A 21,168-nucleotide genomic window follows, 5' to 3' on the forward strand; every position below is an offset into this window, starting at 1 on the left:
GCTGCTTCACTGGGGCGTTGCACTACTAAGAGCTCTATCAAATAAGATGGCCCCAACCCTGATGAATAAGCTGGAATATCATGGAGAACCCTTGTTCTGGAACCTGGGGCTTGGATCCTGGTGACACGCTTTGACTGCTGCTGTACTGTGCACCGCCAACCTGAAAAAACCTGCAGTGACATTTGGGTTAGTCGGCATTCAATGACCAACAATAACTCGGCATTTCCGGTCTGACTTCCTTACGAATCTCCAAGATGAAACAAGTGCTTCTCTTGTTGGCACACCTCGCCTTGCCCTCACCATAAGGATGTAACCCTGTCCATCTTCAACATGCTAAACGGTCCGTGGTCAATTGTGGCTGCTTACCACTTTACGTGCTTGCACATGCTCCGATCGCCAAGTTTAGTAAACGGCTCAACAATTATTCTTTATCCATTAGCCTTCTCCCAGATGGTCTTTGCTTCTCAATTTCCATGCATAACACAGCCTAGACCTTCCAGTAATGGCTTAACTTCACCCTCTGTCGGAGCATTCTACCCCTGGATCGAGGCTTGGTCTCGCACGGCATCCTTACAAGGCTCTTAGCCGCATGAAATGATCGACGGTACTCATTGACATGGTCGGCAGACGTATATCATCCCGGGAGTTCCACATTCAACTTGCTTTTCGCTAATCGAGGGGACTTCAATTGTCTTTTTCTACTTGTTGACGCTGCACGAAACATAATAGAATGCGGTCGAGGCAGCCTGATCTCTGGGCGGCCGAGTACATTACCTTTGCAGCTGCGACTATCTTCCTTATCCTGCGCATTGTCAGCCGAAGAATTACGAGGATCCGATTCTGGTGGGATGATTACTTTGCCTGTGCGAGTTATGTATGTTGATGGGCACTCGACTACTTGGGACTATCGCTAACAGACTCGAGGTCACCGCTGTTTGTTGGGGCATTGTGTTGCCTATCTGTACGACCCCTCCTCGACATCGACGTCGACAATCGCTGACTTCTCATAAGGGATTCACCATGGCTTCGGATTGCACGCGAAGGATGTAGAGGGCATGACCTTTACGGAAACCAATTACACAACCAAGAAATATCTTTTTATAATGGAACACTTCTACGCCTTCACCCTCTTCTTCGCAAAGATCTCCATCCTCTCCTTCTACTGGCGCATGTTCCGTGTCGCAAACATCCAGATCTTCGTCTCAGTCTTGTTGATCTGCTCCATTCTCTGGATTCTCGTTCGTGTAAGCAAGCTCGAGCGACTACAAGACCTAAGCTCACATTATCCCAGACATTCCTGACGACATTCCACTGTTACCCCGTGCGAGCATTCTGGGATCCCACGGTAGAACATTTTACTTGCGCCATCAAGAGCAGTGACTTCTTCTTTGGTACTGTGCTTGCGCACGTTATGATCGACGTCGGCATCTTGATCCTGCCCATCGTCCAAATCCAGAAGCTTCAGCTCCCGACCCTGCAGAAGATTGCGATTATCTTCATGTTCATGTTCGGTATTCTGTAGGGTCTCTCTCGGCATTCCCAACAATGGTTTGTGCTGATACATCTTCTAGGGTTTGCGTTGCTGGTCTCGTCATTGTCAGTGTCTCGGCATCATTCGACAACAAGTCAGTCGACATGACATGGCAATTGGCTCCTGTCATTATTTGGGCATCAGTTGAGGTCAACTTGGTGACAGTATCAAGTCAGTCTTACACTTCCGAGTCCCTTATATCTCTCACTAATATTTTGTAGCCTGTCTTCCCATCATCCGACCAGCCTGCCTCTATCTCTTCACGTGCACGAACCCCGTATCATCGATCAGATCCGGATCAAACAACTTCGGCAGCAACTATGGTCGAAGTCAAACCAAGCACTCAATTCGTCTTGGAACAATAGGGAAGGACGAGTCAAGCTCCACACACGAGCTTGCCAGAAGCGACCCAAGCGGGAGCGAATCTTTTAATTCAGAATTCGAGCACGAAGATCAGCGACATGGAAACATTGCTACTGTGACTGGTCCCGGTAGCATAGCTAATCTGGCGCATCCAGCGGGTGTTGGGGGTATCATGGTCAAAAACGAAACTGTGGTGCATGTGTCAAGGGCTAGGTCATCGAGATGAACATACGCGGAACGGATTGGGCGGTTTCAGCGTTTGGGCAATACACGAAAAAAGGCGTTACGGTGGTGACTTCAATCTTTTAACTAATTACATAAAATTATTAATTTCCACGACGCCGCTGTATCGCCGTTGGGTGTTCCATGACACTTCCCATTGCTCATAAGTGCACCTTGGCTTGGGTATTGATCCGGTTTTCGTAGCTTCATGGTAATCATGTTGATGCCAGGGGATACTGCATATTTGTTGGGAGTAAGGCTTTACCAGAGCTGGCGTACGGTGTCACTGAGACACATTTCTGACTGCGCTGTGTCGGTTGTGTAACATATTTGTCGACAAGATGGTCGGTTGTCAGCCCGGTCCCGATTCAGCATGGATACTGCTGTGATATACAACGCGACCGGGCCTCGCCCCCAATAATGCTTCGTTTCACTCTTTGGCCAGTCAAACAGTCAAGCTAATTTATGACAATTTTGGGCAGATAGATATCGATGATCTAGTTCCTAGGCCCTGGCGATCTCATAATGGACAAGGTAAGAACAACAAAGTCTTGGACAGATAGGCAGTATTGTTCGAATAGGAGTAGCCCATGAAATGGCTATACGCGAAGAGACTGTTCAGCAGTCAAAGGCAAAGATGTCAAGTGCAAGCAGTCGCAAGAGTCAAAAGGTGAAAGGATCTCGAAGAATAAGAAAGAAACTTTTGAAGTCATATGCATTATGTTCTATCCGTTAAAAGCCAAAGGGCTCTCGGTATTAAGCTATTTACATGACAAAGGCAAGGGCCATAGGAAGTGCGAGGAGCATAGATCCAGCACTGACAAGAGAAGCTCCAGCAACAACGGGAACTTGGTCAGTGGGGGAGGGCTTGCCTCCAGTGATGGTTCCGTTTGAGGGAACGTTGTAGGTAGGCTGAGCACCTGGGCCAGCGTTACCAGGGGCCTGAGGGTTGGCAGGCTGCTCAGAGCCCTCAGTGGGTGAGGCACCAGAGTCGGTGGCAGTAGCCGGGACCCGGGTGAGGGTGGTGAAGGCACCAGGCTTCTGGGTACCAGTAGGCTGAGGAGCCTGGCCAGTGTGTCCCTGAATGATGGTGACAGTGGGAGCAGCAGGGGCGTGGATAGTGGTAGGAGCAACGAAGGTGCTGGTGACGAACTTGGTGCAAGGAATGATGGTGGTGACGTCCTGGGTGATGGTGACGAGGTCGATGGTGGTCTTAGCAGCATCGGGAGGAGAGGTAGGAGCGGGAGCAGAGCCGGTGTTACCGTTGTCAGAACCCTCACCAGGCTTGGAGTCACCGCCCTGGTTGGAACCGTTACCGCCCTCGACGGGAGTCTCAGGGACAGCAGTGGCAGTGGCGGGGCAGACGGTGGTGCGCTCGATGACAGTCTGGGTGACGATCTTCTGAGTGTAAGAGGCGGGGCAGTTGATGACAGAGGCAGCACAAGAGGTGATGGTGTAGACGTGAGTCTCGCGGATGGTGCTGGTGATCATGCCAGAAGCATCGGGAGCGGCAGTGACAGCAGGGGCAGAGGTCTCATCAGCATCAGATCCAGAGCCAGTGGTAACAGCAGGCTTGTCGGAGTCGGCGGATCCAGTGCTGGCAGGGAGGCTGCCAGACTCGGCGGGAACGTTGCCAGCGGAAGTAGCACCAGTGTTGCCACCAGCGGGACCAGAGGGAAGGTTGTAGTCAGAGCCACCAGTAGCAGAAGGGGAGTTGCCAGGAACGACGGTGGTGTAGCCCTCGGATCCGGAAACGACAGTTGTGAAACCCTCAGAGCCAGAGACGACAGTGGTGAAGCCAGCAGATCCAGAGACAACGGTAGTGTAGTCACCCTCAGAGCCGGAGAGAACAGTGGTGTAGCCCTCGGAGCCAGACACAACGGTAGTGAAACCAGTAGAGCCAGAGATGTAAGTAGTGAAGCCCTCGGAACCAGAGACAGTGACAGTGGCACCAGCGGTGTGAGTACCGAAGATGGCAGTGACATCACCACCGGCAGGAATGGTGTGAGTGGGAACGCCCTCAGGACCAGTGGGGATGGCACCAGAGACAGTGACATCGCCAGAAGCAGAGCCAGCAGGAACTTCAACGGAATCAGTGGCAACAGGCAGCTCAGCAGAGCCAGTCACGTCACCAGAGGCAGTAACAGCGGGAGCCTCGTATGAGGCAGAGTCGGAGGGGATTTCAGCACCAGTGGTAGCAACGGGGAGAGAGTCGGAGCCAGTGAGATCACCGGAAGCACCAGGGATGTCGACAGAGGCAGAAACATCAGGGACGCCGATGGAGCCAGAGAACTCAACAGAGTGGGTAACGCCAGCGGGAATGGTGATGTCGGCAGAAGCGCCACCAGTAGCAGTGATAGCACCGGAAGCAGAGATGGTAGGACCGCCGATGAAGCCACCCTTCTTGAAGTGACCGATGAAGCTGCCGCAAGTACCGCGGGTCTTCTGGGAGAAGGTAGACTTGATGCCCTTGGCGAGACCGACGGAGAGGTTGGGAATGAGACCGAAGAGACCGCCGCTGAAGTCGAACTTCTTGTCGATAGCGAGACCAAGGTTGCAGCCAAACTCACCAGTGACATCAATACCAGCGCTGGCACCGGCACCGCCGCCAATGGTAGCAGTGTAGTCGAAGAGAGAGAACCAGACACCGGCGCCGAAGCCAACATCAGCCCCAGCCTTGCCACCGAGACCGAGAACAGGGATCTCGAGACCGCCGCCAATGCTGAGCTCAGAACGAAGACGGAGACCAAGCTGAAGATCGATACCAGCACCGAGCTCGACATCGGCACCGACACCAACGGGGAGAGCCTTGGTGACGAGACCCTCGAGAGAAGCGTGGATGACCTCCTTGGTGAGAAGAGAGATGTCGACGTAGGCAGACTCGGGGAACTTGACATAGACACCAGCAGAGAGGTCGATAGCCTTACCACAGCCAACAACGAGATCAATAGCGATGGCAGCCTCAATGGCAGCCTTCAGCTCAGCGTCAAGGCCGGGGATAGCAATACCAAGCTTAGGGGCAGTGAAGAGTTCGACGGACTGGTGGACGGCAGCGGAAGCAGAGAGATCAATCTCGATGTAAGCAGAGATGCCACCGAGACCAACACGAACGTTGGGAGTAGTGAGGAAGTCAGCACCGCAAGCGAAGCCAATGTCACCAGTGATCTGGCAGCTGGGGAGGTTCAGGCCCAGGTTAACAGCGGGAGTAGTTGAGGTCTCGGGAGCACAGATGCCCTGGAAGAGGATGTGATCCTTCCAGGCGTTGCCAATGCTGCAGGATGTACCAGTGTGCCAGTCAGCAACACCGCCGGCGTTCCACTCGATGCCACCACCGAGGAGACCGCCGAGACCGATGCCAGCGCCAAGGCCAGCGCCAGCTCCGATCTTACCTCCAACACCACCTCCAATCTTACCGCCAGCGCCCCCCTTGATATCGCCCTCAAGGTGACCACCAGCGCCAGCTCCAGCACCGGCGCCAGCACCTCCTCCGATCTTACCGCCAACCTCACCACCGATTTCACCACCAACCTCGCCGCCAGCGCCGGCGCCAATCTTTCCACCGGCTCCAGCACCAGCACCGCCTTCAGCACCACCTCCAAGGTGGCCTTCAGCGCCGCCGCCAATGCTGCCACCGACTTTACCGCCAGCACTTCCGCCAGCACCAGCACCAGCTCCTGCACCGGCACCGGCGCCAGCACCTCCACCAATCTTGCCGCCGACCTCACCACCGATTTCACCGCCGATCTTGCCACCAGCGCCAGCACCAACCTTTCCGCCGGCACCAGCACCAGCTCCGGCTCCGGCTCCAGCTCCGGCCTCGCCTCCAGCTTCACCTCCGATATGACCGGAGGCTCCACCGCTGAGGCTACCGCCGAGGTGACCACCAGCTCCGGCTCCGGCTCCGGCTCCGGCTCCGGCTCCTGCGCCGGCTCCTGCACCAGCACCAGCGCTACCACCGGCTCCGACTCCGAGATGGGCGTCAGCACCACCTGAGATCTCGCCGCCAGCAGAGCCTGATGCTCCACCGCCGAAGAAAGTAGGAGTTGCTTCGCCCAGCGAAGCAAGAGCTCCCAGGGCAGGGATGAGTCCAGCAGAGAAACGCATGGCGTTAAACGAGTGTTGGAATGATGATAATAAAAAATAAAGATTTGTAGTTGTAGTTGTAGTTGTAGTTGCTTGAGCTTGTAAAGCGAGAGTGGTTGATAATAGTAGCGAGTGACTAAGAGAAACTCTGAAACGAAAGTAATAAGGAAATAAAAAAGAAAAGAGAGATAATAGGAAATAAGCAGATAGAACGACTGTTGATGCTGGAAAAGAAACTCGACATTGAAGCCGGCGATGAGCTTCCTTTTAAGCTGAGTTGAGAGCTCCCACGACGAGAGTCATGAGTGACAGGAAGTTGAGCACTGATGCTGGTCCGCACGACAGAGCTCGTCCTCGGTCAACTCGGATCCAGGGGTTTGAGCCATGACCTAGTGTCAATCCGATCGCCGCTCAGACGTTTCATGAGGTTCTACCGTAGGTTGGTGGTGACGGTGAAGGGCTTTGACGTTTGTTTGTTTCTTCCAAATTTAGCCGGCAGGGGCTCGAGTCAGTTGGGATGGATGTGAGCGAAGACACTACTGCAGTGCTGAAATTGTATGCATGATAACGAGATTGCATATCACATGTTGTTTGCCTGGTCTGAGTGAGCACTGGATTGACTGATCGGCTAGGTGTTGCCGCGTTGTTCGGCTATTGCTCGTCTCGATCCGTTATGAACATCATTGACCAGCATCTTCAGCTAACACATAAGGCAAAAAACGGCCGAGAATCACGACCAGGATTCAAGCTCGTCTACCGTAGTGGGAAAAGCGCTATGCCAAAGCGTAGAGTCAAGGCGTAAATCCACGATCTTCTCGGAATAGTTAGTTTCAGTTTTTGTTCCATAAAGATTCGTTTCAGGTGATTTCTTCTATAGATAGTGAGTTGACTTGGTCGAGGACCCCATCCGCAATCTTAAATGCATTTAGCTGAGAACGCCACCACCTGAACAAAACACCAATGCCGGATCGACGAAAAGTGGACTCTCCCCGGCCGATCCGTCTCGTTTTGATTGCTCCCTCGGCAACATTTCCCAGAAGAGGTTGAAACAGAAATCAGTGGGTAGCTTCTAGTGCGCAGTGGGCATCAAACGGCCCGCAGCCAAAGAAGAGCTCTGGAGCTGTCAGGCAGAGCTGCTGAGCGATCACATCATGGCAGGGATGGCATTTGCGTTTTCACCTGAGATGGTAAAACAAACCATGGACGATGGGTGACGAGAATAGAAAGTTTGGCGAAAGGGATGCCCGATTGGTCTTGTTGGTTTCTCAATCGAGAAGAAAAGCTCAAGGATGCAACTCCATCAAGATCAGATGCTACCCTACAGTCATGCATTTATGTGTTTATTGTTGATGACAATGCCATTGCGATGGAAAAACGGCATTGTAAATTATGCGGTAGACGTCACTGAGATTCAGATGACAGGTCAACTCTATTATTCCATCTATGATGCTTGTTGCGTAATTCATTCATCACTGCACTAACAGTCGCTTCGTTGGTTGTTGGGTGCATCTCCAAAAGTCATGACAATGGAACCATGATCCGCTATTGCCGACAAGCGAAAACAGCGACTCATTCATGATCTGATATTGAAATTCTGGTGGGCACGGCACGAAGCTCACCCTTGAAGCGAGCTCATCATTTAACGTATCCGTACACGGCCCTATGAAACTTCAGCCCTGGAGGGTTGGTCTTCGCAACTGGGTACCTGAAAGGGGATGGAGGATTCTTTGGGATGGTCGGAGAATTTCTCACGGCTGTGGCGGGGTTTCAGATTTCGGCCAGCTCTGCCCCTGAGCTGAACACGACTTATCTTATCTCAATTGCCAAGGCTGAGAAAAACGAACGGAAAAATGTTTGATGCTGAGCTCGAACCCATGACCTTGGCGTCGTTTACTGGAGACACGAGAAACTCAAAGCGCGAGGCTGGAGAGATGGCTTCAGAGTCTATAGACTGCTTCGAGCATCATGTTCCTTTGATGGCTTGCTGAGACGAGGAATCTGATGTGACAGCCATCAATCAACCTTCATCCCAACGAAATAAACTTTTAACCTAACTTGTGTGCATAGACACAGTTATCGACGGCATCAACGCGCAATGCGAAATGCAAATGCCGATTTTGAACACAAGGGACATGCCAACAAGGTACAATGCGGCTGTGCAAATGTTTAGAGTGTTTGAGGTTGATGAAGTTCCCTACACCAACGAGCCAAAAATATCACTTGGACTCTATTGACCCTCATGACCACTGATCAGTGACAATTGCTTTTTCCTTTTCCATTTATAACTTGGTGTCGGGTGATGTTTCTATGCCGCTCATGCGATTGCTGCCACCAACCTTGTAGAGAAGTGTTTCCTACTCCATACTCGATGGTAATTTTGCTGACGAGCGAGGACTTTGACGTGCGATAAGATCAGGTCATAGCGGAATGAACACCGCTCGATGGTCGCACTAATTGCGGATGAATTTACTCCGTCAACTTGAAAGTTAATCTGCGGGACTGTCCGTGATAGCGGCAACCTCCGACGCCGATTGATTCACTTGTCCATCCGATAACCGGACGGACAAAAGTGATAGCGGCCCAAATGGCCAACCAGTAGAGGAGCCACTGATTCACCATTATTTTGTCGCGCAAACCTGAGCCAGTCTGTGCAACTCGACCTTCTGAAACTGGTCCGATCTGTCAGCCGCATTCCCGTAGATCGGTTGTTGACCTGCCCGACCATCCGTCCATCATCATCCAGCCATCTCTGTAGTCTGTACTCCGTACTCTGTAGTCTGCACAATGAATTGACTTCCGATGCTCGGTAGCCTTTATAGGCAAGTACCAAAAAAGATGGCTAATTCCGCATTCCCAATTGAATACCGTTGACCGTTGACGGATAAATCGGCATTGACCTACCAGGATCCATCCATCTCTCTCTTCAATCTCGATCAACTCCCATCAACAAATACAACACGACTCGCCCTCTCAATTCAATTGGCAAAACCTCACAAGATTATAGAGAGTCAAACATTCATGCTATGAAGCCTTTCAAACGGCATTGGCCGACATCTGCAACATCTTTCTCGCTACAGGTCCCTTTGTTGCCGATCAACACCCAGCAATGGGCCAACTCGTCTCCTCATTGGCTGCGACAAAAGGTCCTGGTAATAATCTGGCATACAATGCACGTGGGGTTCTTTGACGATACAGATCGCTGCTTATCAGCGTTACCACCTTGTCTGCTCCGTACACAACTGCTTCATCTGTCGACTTTGTCCGACACTAGAGAGGATAAACATTTCACTTGCCTCCCACGTGTATTTCGTAGTGGATTATAAGTATCGCTTGTATTTCTCGTAAACACTATTCGCTTTTTGTCGATCGATCTTAATTATAAGCTTCAAAATGACGTTCATCAAGGCTCTCATTCCTCTTGCGCTTTACCTTGCTGGAGCGCAGGCTAAGTCTTGCTCTGCTGGCGGTAAGCCCACCGCTGAGTTTTGCTCAAAGGATCTTCCACTGTCTTGCCACAACACTACTGCTGTTGAAGACACTTGCTGCTTCATTCCCGCCGGCCAGCTTCTTCAAACTCAATTCTGGGACAGCGACCCTGTCGCTGGACCTAAAGGTACACTCGACCAACGACTCACCATCTCGATTTCTTAAACTAACCAATACCAGACTCATGGACTATTCACGGTCTCTGGCCTGACTACTGCGACGGCACATATCCCCAGTTCTGCGACAAGTCCCGCGAGTACACCAACATCAAGGACCTCGTAACTAAGTTCCTCGGCAAGAAGACCTTGTCATACATGGACAAGTACTGGGTCAGCCAAGACGGCAATGACGAATCTCTCTGGGAGCACGAGTTCAGCAAGCACGGCACATGCATCAGCACCCTCGAGCCAAGCTGCTACACCAACTACGAGACCGGCGCTGAAGCCGCTGATTACGTCAAGAAGACCATCTCACTTTTCAAGACTCTTCCTACGTACAAGTGGCTTGCTGAGGCTGGAATCAAGCCTTCCAAGACAAACACCTATACTGCTGATGAGATTGTGGATGCTTTGGCGGAACATCATGGTGCCCGTGTCACCATCGGTTGCTATAATGGCTCCTTGAGCGAGGTTTGGTACCATTTCAACGTCAAGGGCTCGCTGCAGGATGGCCAGTTTGTGTCTACTGAGCCTGATGGAAGCAAGAGCTCTTGCCCGGACACCGGTATCAAGTATGCCCCCAAGAAGTAAGCGACAAGCATCTCTTTGGGCCATGTAAAATGAGTATGAATATGTATTCTGAATAGGCCAGATGACTATGAAAATAAATCTATATTATTATTAGGGCCGTGTGAACGTCGATTCATCCTCTCTAGAACGTTGCCTCGTAATACTTTCGTATCTTGTCACATTCCTCCATCAGCTCTCGGTCACAGTTAGCCTTGATGGCCTCCTCCCATATCGCCTTTTCAAGATCGTATCCCGCGACGCTTTTGACCTTGTCCACATCATCTCCAAAAAGTCGCGATAAAGTGCCGTCAGGACGCTCGGGTACTAGGCCTTCCAGTACCTGACTCGGATGCCTAGTATCAAATTTGACTCTGTTGAGATGGGCAAACATTGTACTCGTAATCTTGGCTTCGTCCTCAGCTATCCTAAGCTTTCCTTTCCTTGTTGATACGGATGTTTGGTTTCGTCCTTTTTGTGTTTGGAGCTTCCAGTCTTGCTCAGGATCAGCCTGCCAGATCCCGCTTCCCCAGTTGATTTTGTTGGCGGTAATCATCGAAGCTGGCTTTGTGACCTGCCAGTAGGGGTTGCCCAGGACTAATGCGCTCTGCATGAAAGTCTCCTTGTCACCTGATCCCCAAGCACCCTGTGAATGAAGTTGATAGTAAAATTGAGGCCCGTAAAAGTTGTAGTATGCGGCGAGCAGGAGACTGTCTGCGTGTCTTGCTTTGTTGTACAGCATAACTCCTGACTCTGAACTTCTGGAGTCGAGAGTGACATAGGGAGCCTTGGCCCCTGCAATCTTGTAGAAGAGGGGAGATATAGTTGGCAGCCAAAAGTCGGGCCAGGTCACAAGCCCACGGCTCTTGTACGGTTCCACGGTGAGGAGATGGTCTGGGTTTCGAATAGGAAAGGCGTCGGAGTCAAGGAATAAGATATCTTGAAAGCTGGAGAAGATGACCGACAAAGGTTTGTACTGATACTTTTCAATCTTTGGTTGCTGGAGTGATGTCGTATTAGGCAATTTCAAGAAGTCGTCCATATTCAAGCATTGTACCTGCAGGCTGGAAAGTGTATTATTGCACTGTTCATATTCAGCCTCGCTTGCCGAATCGAGAAAGAGCTGAACTGGTAGACGTGATCCAACGTGTCGTAGCATCCGCACGGCTGTCCCTGCTACGCCAAACGCGGAGCCTTTGGCAGTGATGACGATGCCTTTGGTGTTGCGTTTGAACGGTACTTTGGGTGCCAAGTGTCGAAGACTTTGCACAAACTTTGCATGGTTCTCTTTCAATGATTCGACTTCCTCATCAGATACCTCGAGCCGGTCCGTGTGAATCTGCGCCTTTGAGCCATAAGGATCAAATTTGTCTCGCGATAGAGAATTAGGCGGTTTGATCTTATCACCATGAGGTTCCGCTGCGTAGAATTCCGTAACAAGGTTCTCCCAGAATCTCGTCGTCTGCTCAGTCGGTCCAGTAAATTGAGGCCCAGACTTTGGATTTGGAGGGGTTGTAGAGCCAGATTGAGTTTGGTTAGTTTGGGTGAGGCTTGGTGAGGAGACTCTTTTGTAGGCGACAGAGAGATCTGTCCAGAATTCCCAAAGGGTGAGGGCGCAGATGAAACAGACGAAAACGCCAAGAATTTTGACGAGACGATGGCGCACGGTTACGACGCCGATCCATTTCCCACTTTTGGAGGCGTCATCGCGCCAAGATCGAAGCATCGCGAGGGTTGAGCAATTGACTCTGGCTTCAGCGATGGTGTTGATTGTTGGAACACGAGCTGTCTCTTGACTGATATCAGTGAAAAAGGTGAGTGAACATAGACTCGAGACCGCGCGATATCGTTATTTGCTGTTAATTAACGAGTATCGTCGAAATTGGAGCTTGTCGAGTTTTCTAGTGGCGTTGAACACTTGTCGCGCATGGTCATATCGTGTCAAAAGTCACCCTTTCTTGCGTCGGATGATGTTTGAGAATGGTCCAGGAGTAGGTTCGTAAGTTTTGAGACGTCTTTTTAGGGTTTGTCGCAAACTCTGTAGGAGATCAAACGGTCATGGAGCAACAGCTCAAGAGAATCATGTGATTTGAACCATGGTATTTACATCAAAACAAAACAAGTGAGATACAATGAAGGGAAGAAGGTAGATGAGAGACGTGAAACGCTGCTGACAGCCAGATCGGATCAAAATTAAATGAAAGGAGCTGTTGGGTTGGCTGTGCAGGCAGAGATCGTAAGCTTTCACGTGATTTATACGGAGCACAGCAGAGCATTACGCAATGCTGCCGCGTTTTCCGATACGTGCCACAATCCGATGTCTCAATGCAACGATCGATTGCTTGTTTTTTAGTGTCAGATTCTATTTATATGCATATCTTTTGGCACTCTGCATTTGTTTTGTTGCCCTCTATTTATATTGTGTTAAATATTGTCTCGCTCTCTAAGCGAAAGAAAACTTAACCTTGTAGGCCACAGTCATCCTATAAGGTAGAAAGAAACCTTTGCCTGACGTCATGATGTATCCCGCTCGTAAAACAAAAAAAAAAACATTTGCAAAACCCCGCATTCTATCAACGTTTCAGACAATTGGGGTCGTCTTCTCATCGATATTGATCCCGAAACCCTGGACAGCCATGGAATAGCTCTGATGAACAGCGTCACTAGCATAGACCCTCATCTCCTTCTCATAAGCCGCTGTGACACCTAGACTGTACCCGCCAGCTTCACGCAGCAATCGCCCAAGCAGCGCTGAATCACGAACAGCTGTGTTGGCGCCAATTCCGCCCGCAGGTGTCATCGAGTGAGCTGCATCGCCAATGACAGTTACGCGAGGCTCATTCTTCCACTCAGGTACACCCGATGGAGTCGAGCAGGTAATTTTCCAGAACGCAGCTTCACTCTCGTCCATGTTGTCAATTAGAGGTTTGAACTTTGGGTCCCAGTCTTTGGCAATTGACTTTGCGATGTCAGCTGCGACTTTTCCGACAATCGCGTAGTTGTCGTTCGGCGCCCGAATAACACCTGGGGCGCCGCCCATAGTCCAGCCGAAACTCACATCTGGGTTGTTCATATCCCTGGAGCGAACATTTGTCATGAGAAAGGCGTGGCCGTCGGGACGTGTATCGTCGCGTAGTCGGAAGACTCCCTCGCCGAGCTGCTTGAATGCTGTTGTTGGAGCTTGGCCGTGAATACCCCTCGCGCCAGTGTCGTACACTTTCAACTTCCCGCCTGAGACTTGTCTCGCAACTTTGGAGTAGATGCCTTCACCGCCGACGAGCATAGATCCTTCGATGGACTTTGTTCCGTCGGAGAAGATGGCGCGAACACCATCGTCGGTTAATTCGTAGCCTGTGACATTCTTGCCCCATTCAATATAGTCTTTGCAACCCTCCGCAAAAATTCTTCTCATATCGCCTCTAGCAATACCGACGATCTTTCCATCTCGCGATGAGAGATCCTCTGCCACGACATGTTCAGTTTGCTCTCCAGTGACTGCATCGAATGATCGGAATCCACCACCGCCCGTCTTTCCGCAAGCATCCCAGAAATGCTGCCATGTCTTTTCATCGAGGACAGACTCAATAGCATCGAGACCCTCCGCTGAAAGACGGAGCCTGTACCCTTGTGCGCGAAAGATGAAAGATTCATCACGCTCAAAAATCTTGAACGGGATCCTGGATTGCTTGAGAGATTGCGCCAGTAGCAATGAAGCAAGGCCGGAGCCTGAAATGAGGATGGGCTTCGTGACTGACATGCTGTGCTGTTGATGAATTGAGGTTCACAGCGGGCCAGGCTACGATGGAATGCAACGTCTAGATAAGTACCTGCTCAAGCGCCAGCGTTCTTGGCAGGCGTCTGTGGCACATCTGAGGCTGACAAACATCGTGGAGTCTACCGCGCGCTATGGTGCAATTCTGAGATCCGAGATAAGGTTGAAGGCTTCAACAAGAAGACGACATATGCACTTCGGAACATTCGCTGTGTCCGGAACTTCCGAAGGACGGGCCTGATGAAACATTGGACATTTGTAAGCTGACATGTTCACTGTTATTCCCGTAAATAATCATCAGTCAGCCTGAATCATCGGTCAATCCGACGTTGTAAGGGACAAGCTGTGTATCAATTGAGTTACTGAAGTATCTAGAATTGTGATGTTGTGATTATTGACTGCGTTTGGTAATGAGCTGTGCAACTTTGTCCGCCTGCTGAATAACCTCCGCCATCTCACCTCCGCTTAGCACTGGGCTGATAGAGCAGATTCTCAAGACGACCCTCCCTCGTAGCTTTGTAGTCAGAATCAATCCAACGTTGTTTTCAACTAAACGCTTTGAGATCGCAGTGTTCAATTCATCCAACTCCTCCTCAGTCTTTTCCGCAGATACATATCGGAATGTTACAATCGCCATACTCGCTCGACTTGTGAGTTCCCAATCCGACAACTTCAAAATCTCTGCTTCAGCAATTTCTGCCAGATGAAACCCGTGATCAATCATCTTCCCAAATCTTTCCACGCCGAGGACTCGTAGGGTGAACCATAGTTTCAGCGCTCTTGAAGGACGTGTTAGTTCCATGCCAAGATTCCAAAAGTTGGGCATCTCTTCGTCATCGAGCGCATCGCGAAGATAGTCGCCATCGTTGATGAAAACCTTGGCCAAGTTGATCCTGTTGCTTACAAGAATGAGGCTACAGCTGTATGTCTGGAACAACCATTTGTGTGCATCCCAAGAGATACTGTCTGCCAGTCCAAGACCGTTGGTGACGGAGCTTCGAGTTGCAGCTAGAGAAGCGGACGCGCCGTATGCACCATCGATATGGAGCCAGATCTTCTCTTCATCGCGTAACTGGGCGAGTGCCTCTAAGGGATCGATGCTTCCAGTGTTTGTTGTCCCGCATGTTGCGACGATTATAAAAGGCTTGAGCCCTGCTTCCCGGTCCGCTTTGATAGCATCTCTCAAGGCGCTCACGTTCATTTGAAAGCATCCATTCGTCGGAACAACTCGTATTTGACTTCTCCTGATACCAATAATGCGGAGGGCTTTCTTGACAGAATGATGTGTCTGATCAGAGAGATATGCGACGCCCAGGTGTTCAGTATCGGGCTCCAATATACAATCTCTTGCAAGCACCATGCCACTCATGTTTGCCATAGAGCCCCCTGAGACAAAGATACCTCCAGACGTGTCTGGAAATCCAACTTTGGCTGACAACCATTGCAGCAGCGTCTGCTCAACAACAGCTACACCAGAGCCCTGCAGTCTCGATCCAGCAAAAGAGTTAAAAGCGCTGGACAGGCAATCGCCTATCCAAGAAAGTGGTGAGACAGGCGCTGGAATAAAGCAGAAAGCCTTGGGATGGTTCATTCGCATTCGATAGTCAGAGATGGTGAACACATCCTCAATGGTAGCCTCCACGGAGTGAGCATCGCCTGGAGTACTGATTTCTTTGAGTAGAGAGACATCGGCCCCTTGGGCTACTCGCAGCAGAGGGTCTTCGCTAACCTTCTGGGTGGTCTGGAAGATCCGATCGAAGGCAGCCTGGAAGGTAGAGCTTAGAGAGTCTAGTTCTGCACCTTGGTCTGGGGGATCAAAAGAGTTCATCGTATTGCTGTGAAGATCTTGATAAGTAGCACAACTCTGGGGAGTTGGGCTCTTATATGCTAATTACGTTTTGGAGCGACTCGGCGGGCATTACATGAAAGACATTTGAAGGGCGCAAAAATGACGGAGTTAAACATGGTTTCCCCACCTTTTGTCATTGACGCCACGGCGAAGCATCAGTAGCCAAGCCCCCAGACATTTTTGTGCTTTATCTCCGAAGACGCTTCGCCGCTTTTACAGCCGTAGTTCAGACATGTCGATGAGTAGCAAGGTCGATATGGAACATTGTATTCTTGACTATCAAGTATGCGTCAAGTCAGACTATTATAATCACTTTATCGCCGGCTAGTGATCGGATTCCAAAAGTGCGCCCTACTACATGATGGAAACACTGTAGCCTAGGCGATTGGCATTGTAAGCTTCATCTACTAAGCACTAACATCAGCTGAACCCTCAGTCGCCATTTTGACAACCATCTCGTTGAACAGATCCCACCACTCAAGATTCGGAACAGACCGAACTCGCGGATCAGGCATCACCAATGTTATGTTAAGCTTCCCGGAAAATGTCCAAGCCCATGTTTGAGCTGAGTATGAAACTGTCAGTCTCGTTGTAGAACAAGAACGCTTGAGAAGCAGGAATATTGCACTTACGTCCAAACAAGTTGCTAACTCGCGAATAAAACGAAAAGTCGTCAATTTGCAGTGCAGGCTTATCATTTGGGTCTGGAGATCCGTATGACCCTGGGAGATGATGTCCGTCCAAAAGACCTGCTGATGACAGAGGAGTAAACATGCCAGGCGGTCTATCGATATTGTTAGAAGAAGTGATGGTTGTGATGGCAATCTACCGAGGAGACTTACGAAGGCAGCAGGCCAGCTTTCATCGCTTCCATTGCGTGCGCAACACCGCCAAAGGCAGCTGGGCCTTGAGTCCAATCCACATGCTCACTCAAGTTGCTATTGACCGCCTCATCAGTCGCTTGACCAACATTTCGGGCAACTTCCCAAACAATGTTTCTCCAGGTCTCGTCTCCAATAATAGCATCCTGGTTCTTGAGATATGAACTCACGTCAAAGGGGGACACAAGGAAAGTAGTCGCCATGACGGGCCCGATGTAGGCTGCCTCTTGACATATCTCGCTCAATCTAGTCTTCGTAGAAGCCGAATGACCCTGATTGCCACCGAAAGATGTCTGCCGCAGCCTGTTGCTCACACAGATAGGTGCCGCCGTCATTCGGGTCACATCTTCAGGAGGAAAGGTTTTGAGGAGTGCAAGCGCTTGCAAGGCCGTCAATAGTGCCGTTACAGTAACTCCATGCTCCTTGCAGAGCTTAAAGACATTTTGCGTCGTCTCTTGAGACAAAATCTGCCTTTTCACGGAATAGTCGGTGTCAGGTCGGCCCTTTGCTGGTTCTTGCGAGATAGGGCAGAGAGTGATGTTGGCAAGATTGGCGCCAAGAAGCTGCGCTGCCTTTTCTCGAGACTCGACAATCAATGGAGTGTCTCCAATAGGATCACGGAGAAAGTCAAGATAGCAAGGGTGCAGAGAAGAATGAGATGCATCTTTGTATGAGAGCGATAGCACTTTGGTGGTACTCAGGCCGTCTGCAAGTTTGCTGAGAAGATTGTTAAGGATAGCCGCACCACTCCAGAAATCGTTCAATGCATGATTATAGCGGATTGCAAGGGCAAAAGTCCCTGGCTCAGAGGACGAAGAAACAAGGGAGACGTGGATTAGATGGTCTCCGAGCTCGAGGCTGATGCGTTTCTCTGGGGTCGAGTAGAAGTCGTCCGTGAGTAGCTTCAAGCCCTCTTGAGCTGACTTTTCAGTATACAGAACGGTAGTCCTCTGCTTAATCCTCCCCGATAAGTCATCGTCTGATGCGAGAGGACAGTAGACGAAGTCTCGAGATTTTGCGACCGCCGACTCTTCTTCGCCACGCTCGATGACTGCCAGGAGGGAGGGCTTCTCAAGACAAACGCGCGATACTGATTTGCTGAACCAAGTCTCAACATCGATTTTGCTGGTCATCTGGGACGCGTAAGACGGAGCAATCGTGAAGATGACAGCGCCCATCCATTCAGTCCAACCATCGATCTCGAGCCACTGGTCGAACATGCGCTCGGGTCCGATGAGCGGCCGGCTCCAGAGGCCGTCGCTTCGTTGCTTCCATGGAGAGACCTTGGGCATTATGAATTATTCTTCACAGTTGTAGAAATGGGCAATGTGATGTTGGAGTCAACATCGCCAACCCCGCTAATTGCTGTTCTTTTGGCTGCCATGATCGTCGCTTATGTTGTCGAATTAGTGCCAAGAGGAGACTAAATTCTCACGACATACCTCAGCAACCCACTGAAGAGTATCGTGCTATTTGCTGCTCCGTAGCAGTGTGAAATCCTTGCATTTTGGTGGCCGTGCTTCCCGTCCATGATGAGCCACGAGACTGGATCACGTCGCCAAAAATACTATTTCAGATATAAATTATAATGAACCATAGCTAGCTTATCCTTGTAGAGTCCATCTTCACCGGAAATGCCCCGGTCTTGCTTTTTCCGCTGGTTCGGTTCGGTAGTCGGAATGCGGGCTTTTCCGTATGAACCGAACGAACCTCGAATCTAGCCTTAATATTCATGACATTATTTTGCGCTCTTCGTTTCAGATCGATCTCTATAGAAGTCCAATTGTTGGTAATCATTTGTGAAACATTCTCGAGTTCACAGTCTCTTGTTAGACCCCCGCCGGCAGGCCTCCCCGCAGTATCGTCGCATCCGCGCTGGCTTCACTTCTGTGCGATAGCGATTGAGAGATTAACTAGACCAACAGCTTGCTGCATCCACGGAAAAGCCTGACTGCTCTGCATCATCAGTGACCCTCATTCATGCCGATCTACTCGCGCGATCCCGAATACAGCCTTTGAAGAGGCAGAACAAGGATTCAGAAATGTCGACAAAGCGGGGTACATCGACAATAAAGGGTCGATATGACTCTGGACGTCAAGGAACGAGCAAAATACAGAAAAGCTCAATTCTGACTCCTACCACTATGGCCATTGGAGTACTTGCCATTGGTGTCTTGGTTCCCTATAGTCTCGGACTCTTCGGTGAGGCTCAGGCAAAGCCTACTGCCATTGACCCTGCCAAGCTACCAGCTACGGCCCAGATAATCGACCAGAAAAGCTTCAATGTTCTGGAGCATGTCCCTCCACCGAAAGAAGCCAATGCTACTACTGTAAGTTAGCACCAACATGCGTATGACCTATGCTGACATAGTGATAGAGGTTCCTCTGGCCAGGAGTTACCTATGAATCCCTTACTGAACGACCATTCCATGTTTATGATGCGGAGTTCCTCAATATAATTGGAGGCAATCCAACATTGACTCTTCTCGCTACTTCAGAGAAAGATCCCATCTTTCATGAAGCTGTTGTATGGTTCGTAAACCCCGTGCACGACCTAGCATTCAACAACTAATCCGAGGTGATATAGGAACCCTCCGACTGAAGAAGTTTTCTTTGTACAGAACGCAGGTGATCCAGACGCTGGAACAGGACTTGCAAAGTCATCTGTCATCCAAAAGATTTCTTTGGCCGAAGCTGAAGCTCTGAAGAATGGATCGCACACGGAGAGCCAAGTCAAGATTACGGTCGTTGACTCTGATCCCCAAGTCATCAACCCCAACGGTAAGTATAGCCTCTATACCTTAAGGAGTCCCCATTGCTCATGAATCACAGGTGGAACGAACTATAAGGGCCAGATCATCTTCGCAGGTGAGGGGCAAGGCGATGAGATACCTTCAGCTTTATATCTGATGAACCCTGAAGCACCGTACAATACTACAAGTAAGCACTCCTTTGGATTCTTCTGCTCAGAAAACCGCTTACTGGGCCACTTAGGGCTTGTGAACAACTTCTTTGGCAGGCAATTCAACTCCCTTAACGATGTCTCTGTCAATCCACGCAACGGTGATATTTACTTCACAGATACCATGTATGGCTACTGGCAGTACTTTCGTCCTGTGCCTGGACTGCAAAACCAAGTCTATCGCTTCGACCCAGATACTGGAGCGTTGACCGTTGTTGCGGATGGCTTCGTCGCTCCAAATGGTGAGGCAACGGAAATTGCAACAATATTCAGGTGAGGTGGTTACTGACGATTAGCGAACAACAGGACTCACTTTCTCGCCTGATGGACTTCACGCTTATGTTACAGATACTGGCATAAGCAATGGACTATTCGGGCAGAACTACACTCGTCCCGCCTCTATGTAAGCCTTCACTTTGGTAGTGACAGTCAGACGTCTGATAGTGATAATAGTTACCGATTCGATGTACAAAACGATGGTACATGGGACAACCGTAAGACATTTGCCTTCACAGCAGCTCGTCTACCTGATGGTAAGCATGATTAGCTATTCTTACTGCTAGCAGATATGGTTCCAAGAGGCGAGAAGTATGCTGATTGTTTTGGACTCTAGGAATTCACTGTGATTCTAAAGGCAACGTCTACGCGGGCTGCGGCGATGGCGTGCATGTCTGGAATCAATCCGGAAAGCTTATTGGGAAGATTTACACAGGAATCAATGCAGCCAACTTCCAATTCGCTGGTAAGGGACGTATGGTTATCATGGGGAGGACAAAACTGTTCTATGCTACTATTGCTGCTTCTGGAGCACCATTAAGTTGAGCCATTGACATGATCCGGTGTCTTGACACAGGATCTTGATTTCAGAGTGAAGCCTCAATTACAGGCCTCCTTCTGCTTGGCTCTTTTACGAGGCTCGGAGATACAATATTTCATGCGCAAAATAACAGGTTTCTGCGTGTTGAGGGAGTTACATAGACATGGAATAGTAACTGAATTACCAGAACAAGCCAGGAAGTTGTCAATATCAAGCTTTAAGCTTAGTGATCAATCATCATGGGTTACATCGTGATCAGGACAGGGCGTCAAAGCTCTCGGCCCCGAGCATCCATCCAGGTATCTGTCGATCCTTCACAAGGCTGTGCAGCTGATGCCGATCAATCAGGGGATGCTGACCGAAGCATCTCTGCCTGGTACGACAAAAGAATCCTACGATGATCATGGCCTTGATTGTGACGTCGGACAATAAATCTGTTTGCCGTAGGTCCAGGTTCATGCATGAATGTTAGAATCC

At 50.1% G+C, this 21,168-nt stretch overlaps 8 protein-coding genes across 8 annotated transcripts; 3 read left to right on the forward strand and 5 right to left on the reverse strand.

Moving 5' to 3' along the window:
- Positions 1 to 730: 730 nt before the first annotated feature.
- Positions 731 to 2,120, forward strand: J7337_013530 (uncharacterized protein; the record flags this gene model as incomplete). Its single annotated transcript, XM_044831019.1, has 6 exons — positions 731 to 874; positions 925 to 961; positions 1,012 to 1,244; positions 1,292 to 1,518; positions 1,572 to 1,702; positions 1,753 to 2,120. The coding sequence occupies 6 exons, from the start codon at positions 731 to 733 to the stop codon at positions 2,118 to 2,120; spliced, it is 1,140 nt and encodes a 379-aa protein (XP_044674294.1).
- Positions 2,121 to 2,881: 761 nt separating this feature from the next.
- Positions 2,882 to 6,220, reverse strand: J7337_013531 (uncharacterized protein; the record flags this gene model as incomplete). Its single annotated transcript, XM_044831020.1, has 1 exon — positions 2,882 to 6,220. The coding sequence occupies one exon, from the start codon at positions 6,218 to 6,220 to the stop codon at positions 2,882 to 2,884; it is 3,339 nt and encodes a 1,112-aa protein (XP_044674295.1).
- A 3,369-nt stretch (positions 6,221 to 9,589) lies between these two features.
- On the forward strand, positions 9,590 to 10,434 carry J7337_013532 (uncharacterized protein; the record flags this gene model as incomplete). Its single annotated transcript, XM_044831021.1, has 2 exons — positions 9,590 to 9,812; positions 9,866 to 10,434. The coding sequence occupies 2 exons, from the start codon at positions 9,590 to 9,592 to the stop codon at positions 10,432 to 10,434; spliced, it is 792 nt and encodes a 263-aa protein (XP_044674296.1).
- Positions 10,435 to 10,555: 121 nt separating this feature from the next.
- Positions 10,556 to 12,136, reverse strand: J7337_013533 (uncharacterized protein; the record flags this gene model as incomplete). The annotated part of the gene is made up of 1 exon (XM_044831022.1): positions 10,556 to 12,136. One exon carries the CDS (start codon positions 12,134 to 12,136, stop codon positions 10,556 to 10,558), a length of 1,581 nt encoding a protein of 526 aa, XP_044674297.1.
- An 855-nt stretch (positions 12,137 to 12,991) lies between these two features.
- On the reverse strand, positions 12,992 to 14,167 carry J7337_013534 (uncharacterized protein; the record flags this gene model as incomplete). The annotated part of the gene is made up of 1 exon (XM_044831023.1): positions 12,992 to 14,167. The coding sequence occupies one exon, from the start codon at positions 14,165 to 14,167 to the stop codon at positions 12,992 to 12,994; it is 1,176 nt and encodes a 391-aa protein (XP_044674298.1).
- Positions 14,168 to 14,573: 406 nt separating this feature from the next.
- J7337_013535 (uncharacterized protein) lies at positions 14,574 to 16,010 on the reverse strand (the record flags this gene model as incomplete). The annotated part of the gene is made up of 1 exon (XM_044831024.1): positions 14,574 to 16,010. One exon carries the CDS (start codon positions 16,008 to 16,010, stop codon positions 14,574 to 14,576), a length of 1,437 nt encoding a protein of 478 aa, XP_044674299.1.
- Positions 16,011 to 16,438: 428 nt separating this feature from the next.
- On the reverse strand, positions 16,439 to 18,204 carry J7337_013536 (uncharacterized protein; the record flags this gene model as incomplete). The annotated part of the gene is made up of 3 exons (XM_044831025.1): positions 16,439 to 16,596; positions 16,664 to 16,815; positions 16,874 to 18,204. The coding sequence occupies 3 exons, from the start codon at positions 18,202 to 18,204 to the stop codon at positions 16,439 to 16,441; spliced, it is 1,641 nt and encodes a 546-aa protein (XP_044674300.1).
- Positions 18,205 to 19,056: 852 nt separating this feature from the next.
- J7337_013537 (uncharacterized protein) lies at positions 19,057 to 20,696 on the forward strand (the record flags this gene model as incomplete). The annotated part of the gene is made up of 7 exons (XM_044831026.1): positions 19,057 to 19,242; positions 19,290 to 19,444; positions 19,500 to 19,693; positions 19,745 to 20,116; positions 20,181 to 20,277; positions 20,328 to 20,407; positions 20,488 to 20,696. 7 exons carry the CDS (start codon positions 19,057 to 19,059, stop codon positions 20,694 to 20,696), a joined length of 1,293 nt encoding a protein of 430 aa, XP_044674301.1.
- Between the last annotated feature and the right edge of the window lie 472 nt (positions 20,697 to 21,168).

The sequence above is a fragment of the Fusarium musae genome, chromosome 11, assembly GCF_019915245.1.
Source record: "Fusarium musae strain F31 chromosome 11, whole genome shotgun sequence".
NCBI lineage: Eukaryota > Fungi > Ascomycota > Sordariomycetes > Hypocreales > Nectriaceae > Fusarium > Fusarium musae.